The sequence below is a fragment of the Oncorhynchus gorbuscha genome, linkage group LG01, assembly GCF_021184085.1.
Source record: "Oncorhynchus gorbuscha isolate QuinsamMale2020 ecotype Even-year linkage group LG01, OgorEven_v1.0, whole genome shotgun sequence".
In the NCBI taxonomy this organism is placed as follows: Eukaryota; Metazoa; Chordata; class Actinopteri; order Salmoniformes; family Salmonidae; genus Oncorhynchus; species Oncorhynchus gorbuscha.
The window spans coordinates 115,271,310-115,280,274 of NC_060173.1; the positions used below are offsets into that span (position 1 = coordinate 115,271,310).

Sequence of the window (8,965 nt, forward strand, 5' to 3'; positions counted from 1 at the left end):
GAAAGGTCGCTAGGTTGAATTCCATAGCTGACAAGGTGTAAAAATAATAATAATAATGTAAACACCCACCATGTTGTTATTCGTGGTAGAAGGATTACTGGTTTGGTTTTTACACGCTATATTGATCAGCCGCTTTGATTGTTTCTGTCTCTCGGCAGCTGTATTGAACAGATCAGAGTTAGAGTTAGTGAGAACAGTCTTACTTGAGAGTGAAAAGAAGAAGGAAACCCTCTGGTATCACCCAAGTGTGTCACACTTACTGCACTTTGACCTGATAAGTTGGAATGCACCGTAGCCTATAGTGAACAACAGCCCTACATACTGCTAACAGGGCAATACTGATTTTAAAAAGGGACTTCTATCCAGTGTAAATGTATCCACTAAATGAACCCCAGTCATGTTACAGGGTAGCCTAGTGGTTAGAGCGTTGTCACTGAGCTGACAAGGTACAAATCTGTCGTTCTGCCCCTGAACAAGGCAGTTAACCCATTGTTCCTAGACCGTCACTGAAAATAAGAATTTGTTCTTAACTGACTTGCCTAGTAAAATAAAGGTAAAAAATAAATCAAAATAAAATCGAAACATTTGGAATGATGCGTGTTTTCCCCCCATTGTGATACTCGCGATGTACAGCAGGAAGACTAAGTAGTTTAATAATGTTGGGCCAGTGACTAGATGGTTTTCTGGTTCGAATCCCTGAGCTTAACTAGGTGAACAAGCTGTCTGTGTCCTTGCGCAAGGCACTTAACCCTAGTTTCTCTGGATAAGAGCGTCTGCTAAATCACTGAAATATAAACGTACGAAATAAAAATCCCTTCACAGCAATACATGTTTTTTTTTTCATTCGTTTATTATTTAATTTTTAATTTCAAACGTACAGAATATCTGGCAACATTTAACTAGCATTTTCTAAATGATAGCAAAGAAGTAGACTACCTTGACCAGCCTAATAATAGACCATGAAGTTAGGTGCCCCGCTCATCATTATCGTGCTTACGCTGTAACATACTATAGCCCAAGGCTGTATGCATTGTTAATACAGTGTCAACATAAGACCTGAGCTGATAAAGAAAGTGATACGTTTAGGATAAAGTGGAGAGGCTAGTGGCTCCTTACTCCTCCACTGCAGCAGAGCAGTCAGAGTGCTGCACGTTAACGCCTGACGGGCCTTCTGAGGTGGCAAGCTAAGGGGCAGAGCCCGTAGCGGTGGGTAGAGGACAGGGCAGTGGCACCCACAGTGACCCGATGGGCGGAGTGGCAGAGAGGGATAGAAGGGCAGGCCTGGCAGGGTGCGGTCTCGAGTGGCAACTGATGCCTCGAATTCCCAATTCAACTGGAAAGGCAAAGCGGCAGAGACAAAAAAAAAACGGGACAAGAAGGAGAAACGCCAGAACCAGTAGTGTTCCTCCTCGTTTGACATTAACAGCACCTCAGTGGCAAAACCACAGCACCAAGAAGACAATCTGCGACCACTGTTCACTACAGAAGATCTACTTTGAACCTGTTTGTTTAAATGAGCAACCTTTTCAACTCCATACCCATATCTGTTGGCTCCCGACGACGAGAAAGAACAAGATACAGTTAAGCGGCGACGTTTGGACAACACCGGACTCGGACCCCGGAGACATTGAACTTTTACCCCTGCTACCGGTTCCATAAAACAAAACATTCGGCTAAATGACTGTTTTTAGGGGCTTTTACGGACAGTTGCTGTGCGCACCGAGGATGGCGTGGATAAGGCTTATATAATATTGAAATATTCTGTCCCCTAACCTCCATTCCTTACCCTGTGGGGAGAACACGGAGCATCCAGGGGAGGGGGTAGCTTGAGACACCTCCGCGACCTGTGCCTACCACTCCGCTTCGGAGTGGCCGGCCCTGCCGGTCTGGCTGGGATGCGTCTCTCCGTGCTTGTAGGGCTCTTCGTCGGCTGCGCCCTGTTTCTCGCACCTGTAACCGAGGGCTGTGGGCCGGGGAGGGGATACGGCAAGAGACGTCTGCCAAAGAAGCTCACACCCCTCGCTTATAAGCAGTTCAGCCCAAACGTTGCCGAGAAAACACTGGGCGCCAGTGGCAAACACGAGGGCAAAATAACGAGAAACTCAGAACGGTTCAAAGAACTCACTCCCAACTATAACCCTGATATTATATTTAAAGATGAGGAGAATACGGCTGCCGATCGACTTATGACCCAGGTGAGAAGCTGGCATGGGGTTTTAAAACGTCATCTGGTGGTTTTTGTCTCACTTTCACAGCTGTGGCGACCAGAACGTATTAGTGGACCTGTCGTTCATCGTTCATTTGAGAGCTTCTATTTGCACTTTGTTAAAAGTTTAAACCATTACTTTAAACATTATTGATTCTCGGCGCTTTCATCTCTGTTTCGGTTCAACTGATTTCTGTTGACAGTTCAAAATGACACGTCTATTATGCCATAGGCACATAGGCTTTAACTGTAGGCTACCCGATACACATTTAGGCTGTATCGAAACACTGTAAACTACTTTTTACATGTTTTGATGTGCTAACTTTGTCTCCGGGTTGAGAGATAAATTAAGCTACGCATGCATGTAGACATCACCAAAACATGTAAGAGCGCGAGTTATTGAGTTGATAAATGTTTAGGGTCGCCGGTTGAATTCTATTGTTCATTAAAAAATATACATCTATTTTTTTTAAAGAATATAAATAACCCTCGATGGACAAGAATAGTATGCCAACATTTTAATCACAAATGTCCACGTATTTTCTACCTGTTTGAGTAGTGGAATTACGCACGTGCAATTACGCATGGAACATGTTGGAATAGCTAACGATTTCTTTGCTGAAATCTCTCTGATCTCTTCTAACATCAGGGTTGAATAAATAACATGTCAGTACATCAATCAATTTTATTAGGATGTAAAAAAAAAAAAAAAGCAAACCATCTTCCTTTAGACCGTTTTGAACATGGTCAATATTTAGCCAAAGACAAAACATGTCTATACATGTCTATGGCATCGGTTGTAGGCTAGTTCACTTTGACCCTCTGTGACAAACTGTCTACACCATTTATGAGTGTAGATCACATTAATCCCATTGTAAACTATAGCCTGTATGTCTAAACTAGTTGTTTTCCTGTGATAATCTCACAACTCTTAATAACAGCCTAGTGTCTCACTCAAACCAGTTTCTTATTGTGTCTCCTCTCTCTCCCCCAGCGTTGTAAAGACAAGCTGAACTCCCTGGCTATCTCTGTGATGAACATGTGGCCTGGGGTGACGCTGAGAGTGACAGAGGGATGGGACGAGGACGGGCACCACTCAGAGGACTCCCTCCATTATGAGGGAAGAGCGGTGGACATCACCACGTCTGACCGGGACAGGAACAAGTACTCCATGCTGGCTCGCCTGGCCGTGGAGGCTGGCTTCGACTGGGTCTACTACGAATCGAAGGCACACGTGCACTGCAGTGTCAAGTCAGGTATGGGGATGGGACTCAGACGGAGCAAGAAAAAAAACATCTTATTACCAACCTGTATAAAAGTACGAACTATTGTACTGGCAACATGCAGTGCTGCAACTGCAGTCTGACTGGTGAGCTTAGAGAGAGTTTGACAATTGTATGTCAGAAAGAGACTAGAGTGCTGCTTTCTACGGTGATCAAGTTAACCCCTATTGATTTGTTAAAGCTACCCAGTTGTCCCTTTGGTCTGAGTGCTGTCAGTTGTTATTAGGCCAACTCAGGTGAGGTGCTAGACGAGGGGTCAGGTGGGGTGAGGTGCTAGACGAGGGGTCAGGTGGGGTGAGGTGCTAGACCTGAGGTGAGACAGCTCATTACCGGCAGTCTGTCAAGACAACTGTCTGCAGGGAGTCAATTAGAGGAAGAGCTTTCTGGGCTCTGGACGTGGGTCGTGCCTTGCTGTAGTCTTTATTATCTGGATGTGGGTAGGGCGTCACTGTAGACTACATTATCTAGACTTTGGTAGAGCCTCACTGTATACTACATTATCTAGACTTTGGTAGAGCCTCACTGTAGACTACATTATCTAGACTTTGGTAGAGCCTCACTGTAGACTACATTATCTAGACTTTGGTAGGGCCTCACTGTATACTACATTATCTAGACTTTGGTAGAGCCTCACTGTAGACTACATTATCTAGACTTTGGTAGAGCGTCACTGTAGACTACATTATCTGGTGGTGATAACTGAGGTGTGTGTTCTCTAATTATTTCTGTCTAAATGGATGGAAGTGTAACACAGGGTCAACAAGAGTCAGGCCCCGTTAATACCTATCTGCATGCACACATGACTGTGTGTTGACAGGATGCCTTAGATCGAGTGGCGCGGCGGTCCAAGGCACTGCATCTCTGTGCTGGAGGTGTCACTGCAGACCCTGGTTCAGTGGTCTCTATTATTTCTGTCTAAATGGGATGGAAGTGTAACACTGCATCTCTGTGATGGAGGTGTCACTACAGACCCTGGTTCAGTGGTCCAAGGCACTGCATCTCTGTGCTGGAGGTGTCACTACAGACCCTGGTTCAGTGGTCCAAGGCACTGCATCTCTGTGCTGGAGGAGTCACTACAGACCCTGGTTCAGTGGTCTAAGGCACTGCATCTCTGTGCTGGAGGTGTCACTACAGACCCTGGTTCAGTGGTCCAAGGCACTGCATCTCTGTGCTGGAGGTGTCACTACAGACCCTGGTTCAGTGGTCCAAGGCACTGCATCTCTGTGCTGGAGGTGTCACTACAGACCCTGGTTCAGTGGTCCAAGGCACTGCATCTCTGTGCTGGAGGTGTCACTACAGACCCTGGTTCAGTGGTCCAAGGCACTGCATCTCTGTGCTGGAGGAGTCACTACAGACCCTGGTTCAGTGGTCCAAGGCACTGCATCTCTGTGCTGGAGGTGTCACTACAGACCCTGGTTCAGTGGTCCAAGGCACTGCATCTCTGTGCTGGAGGAGTCACTACAGACCCTGGTTCAGTGGTCTAAGGCATCTCAGTGCTGGAGGTGTCACTACAGACCCTGGTTCAGTGGTCCAAGGCACTGCATCTCTGTGCTGGAGGTGTCACTACAGACCCTGGTTCAGTGGTCCAAGGCACTGCATCTCTGTGCTGGAGGTGTCACTACAGACCCTGGTTCAGTGGTCCAAGGCACTGCATCTCAGTGCTGGAGGTGTCACTACAGACCCTGGTTCAGTGGTCCAAGGCACTGCATCTCTGTGCTGGAGGTGTCACTACAGACCCTGGTTCAGTGGTCCAAGGCACTGCATCTCTGTGCTGGAGGTGTCACTACAGACCCTGGTTCAGTGGTCCAAGGCACTGCATCTCTGTGCTGGAGGTGTCACTACAGACCCTGGTTCAGTGGTCCAAGGCACTGCATCTCTGTGCTGGAGGTGTCACTACAGACCCTGGTTCAGTGGTCCAAGGCACTGCATCTCTGTGCTGGAGGTGTCACTACAGACCCGTTCAGCTTATTTCACAACAGGCTGTGATTGGGAGTCCCATAGGGCGGCGCACAATTGGTACAGCGTCGTCTGAGTTCGGGGAAGGTTTGGCCGCGGTAGGCCGTCATTGTAAACAAGAATTTGTTCTTAACTGACTTGCTTAGTTAAAATATTATGATTTTTAAAAGTTAAGAGTAGAGTTGGCGCTGGAAGGAGAGAGAGACCCCACTCTAAGAACTGATCTACTTTCTCCTTTTGTCTCCCTGTCCGGTGGTTTACATTAGTGTTCCTGGTCTCCCTTCTCAGATCTAATCTTATCACCTGGCCTTGGTACTTACCCTTCCCAACTATTTGTTTTTGGGACCCACTGGAATACTTGAGACTTACAGTGGTTTAGGCTACGTTTAGACAGGCAGCCCAATTCTGACCTGGGCCAAAATGTAGAGAATATAGGGTGCCACTAGGAATGTGATCTTTACCTGTCTCACACTGAGACTTCTGACCTCAACTCATTTCAGTGGAGATTGAATCACTGGGTTACTCATTAGCTCGTAATAGATCTCTTCTGAATCATGAGCAAAGTTGAGTTGAAAAGGACAGATTTGTAGTTAGTGTGTAGAATGTCTTTCTGAAATGTTTACCTGTAAACACATGGACTGCCAATGTTTCAATGGAATACATGTTTATATGTTTAAATAAAGTGTGTGTGTGTGTGTGTGTGTGTGTGTGTGTGTGTGTGTGTGTGTGTGTGTGTGTGTGTGTGTGTGTGTGTGTGTGTACACGTGTGTGTGTGTGTGTGTGTGTGTGTGTGTGTGTGTGTGTGTGTGTGTGTGTGTGTGTGTGTGTGTGTGTGTGTGTGTGTGTGTGTGTGTGTGTGTGTGTGTGTGTGTGTGTGGGGGGTTTACACACGTGTGTGTGTGTGTGTGTGTGTGTGTGTGTGTGTGTGTGTGTGTGTGTGTGTGTGTGTGTGTGTGTGTGTGTGTGTGTGTGTGTGTGTGTGTGTGTGTGTGTGTGTGTGTGTGTGGGTGTACACACGTGTGTGTGTGTGTGTGTGTGTACACGCGCATGTGTGCTTGCTTGTAACTATGTGCAATGTGCTTGTTTGCCTGTGTATTGATATAGGGCTTCAAAAGCTCTAATGGGAATTTCAATGGAAGCTCCTGTTGTTTCCTTAAAATGTTAATCATGTAAAATCTCATGGAATAAACATGTTGGGCTGAAATGCCAGATTTGTTTTAAAACTAGGTATAACAAGACATCTGCATTTTTAACAGGAAGCCCAATTCTGATCCATTTCTACTAATTGGACATTTGACCAATGACATTAGATCTTTTTTTTTCTGATCTGATTGGTCAAAAGACTAATTAGTGATTTAGAATTGGGCTGTGTGTGTAGCAGATCAGACAACCAATCTATTGACATAACCATTTTCATATCAGTTATTGTGTCAGTCTACAGTTCTAAGCAGAGCCCTTCAATAAGACCCTCTCTCTCTGTCTCTCTCTCTCTCTCTCTCTCTCTCTATTTCTCTCTCTCCACCCTGTCCCCCTCACTCCATTCCCTCTTTCTCAGAGCACTCAGTAGCAGCTAAGACCGGGGGCTGTTTCCCTGGTCGTTCTCTGGTCACTCTGGATGACGGGAGCAGCAGGGCTGTTCAGGACCTCCAGCCAGGTGACCGGGTCCTGGCCTCCTCGGGGGCTGACGGCAGCAGGATCGGAGGAGACCTCGTCTACAGTGAGTTCTTCACCTTCCTGGACCACGAGCCTGCAGCCAGGAAACAGTTCTACGTGTTGGGAACAGAGACGGGAGCGAACCTGACCCTCACCGCGGCTCATCTTGTGTTCGTGACCGAGGGTAACTGTTCAGTGGGCGAATCGGGTGCTGTCATGCGGACTATGTACGCCAGCGACGTACGGCCAGGACAGTGTGTGCTGACCGCAGGGAGAAACCAGGGACTACAGGGAATCCTCTCCCAGGTCATTTGGGTCCACATCCAGATGGACACCGGGGCCTTCGCCCCTCTGACACGCCACGGTTCACTGGTGGTGGACGGCGTTCTAGCCTCGTGCTACGCTGCTATGGACCAGCACCATCTAGCCCACTGGGCATTTGGGCCCCTCCGCCTGCTGTACAGCTCGACCAGATGGACTGGTGCCTCTCTAGGAGACGGACTACACTGGTACCCACAAGTCCTGCATTGGATAGGAAGGTTCCTATTGGACCCTGGACATTTCCACCCCTGGGGGATGGTCATGCACGACTCAGAGAGATAAAGAGAGAGAGAGAGAGAAAAAAAGACACGGGAGGTCGCAAGTAAAATTGTCAAATCTAATGTTATTTTGTCAGGTTGCTTGGTAGAAAACAGGTCTAACAGTGAAAAGCTAACTGACTGGTCCATTTTCAACCATGAATAACAAATAAAAATACAGAGTAAAAGTAACATGGCTATAAAAACGATATATACAAAAGTATGTGGACAACACTTAAAATGAGTGGATTCGCCTTTTTCAGCCACCCGTTGCTGCCCGGTGTATAGAAAATCAAGCACACAGCCATGCAATCTCCATAGACAAACACTGGCAGTAGAATAGACTTACTGAAAGTATGTGGACAACACTTAAAATGAGTGGATTCGCCTTTTTCAGCCACCCGTTGCTGCCAGGTGTATAGAAAATCAAGCACACAGCCATGCAATCTCCATAGACAAACACTGGCAGTAGAATAGACTTACTGAAAGTATGTGGACAACACTTAAAATGAGTGGATTCGCCTTTTTCAGCCACCCGTTGCTGCCAGGTGTATAGAAAATCAAGCACACAGCCATGCAATCTCCATAGACAAACATTGGCAGTAGAATAGACTTACTGAAGAGTTCAGTGACTTTCAATGTGGCATCGTCATAGGATGCCACCTTTCCAACAAGTCAGTTTGTCAAAATTCTGCCCTGCTAGAAGTGGAAATGTCTAGGAGCCACAACAGCTCAGCCGCGAAGTGGTAGGACACACAAGCTCGCACAATGCCCCCATGCACAAAGCTAGGTCCATACAGAAATGGTTTGTCGAGATCTGTGTGGAAGAACTTGACTGGCATACACAGAGCCCTGACCTCAACCCCATCGAACACCTTTTGGATGAATTGGAACGTCGACTATGAGCCAGGCCTAATCGCCCAACATCAGTGCCTGACCTCACTAATGCTCTTGTGTCTAAATGGAACCAACAGCAATGTTCCATCATCTAGTGGAAAGCCTTCCCAGAAGAGTGGAGGCTGTTCTAGCAGCAATGTTCCATCATCTAGTGGAAAGCCTTCCCAGAAGAGTGGAGGCTGTTATAGCAGCAATGTTCCATCATCTAGTGTAAAGCCTTCCCAGAAGAGTGGAGGCTGTTATAGCAGCAATGTTCCATCATCTAGTGGAAAGCCTTCCCAGAAGAGTGGAGGCTGTTATAGCAGCAATGTTCCATCATCTAGTGGAAAGCCTTCCCAGAAGAGTGGAGGCTGTTATAGCAGCAATGTTCCATCATCTAGTGGAAATCCTTC

At 46.9% G+C, this 8,965-nt stretch overlaps 1 protein-coding gene across 1 annotated transcript; it reads left to right on the forward strand.

The window, feature by feature from the left end:
• Positions 1 to 1,179: 1,179 nt before the first annotated feature.
• Positions 1,180 to 8,355, forward strand: LOC124031360 (indian hedgehog B protein-like). Its single transcript, XM_046342484.1, has 3 exons — positions 1,180 to 2,195; positions 3,201 to 3,462; positions 7,001 to 8,355. Exons 1-3 carry the CDS (start codon positions 1,896 to 1,898, stop codon positions 7,699 to 7,701), a joined length of 1,263 nt encoding a protein of 420 aa, XP_046198440.1. The 5' UTR covers positions 1,180 to 1,895; the 3' UTR covers positions 7,702 to 8,355.
• Positions 8,356 to 8,965: the final 610 nt, after the last annotated feature.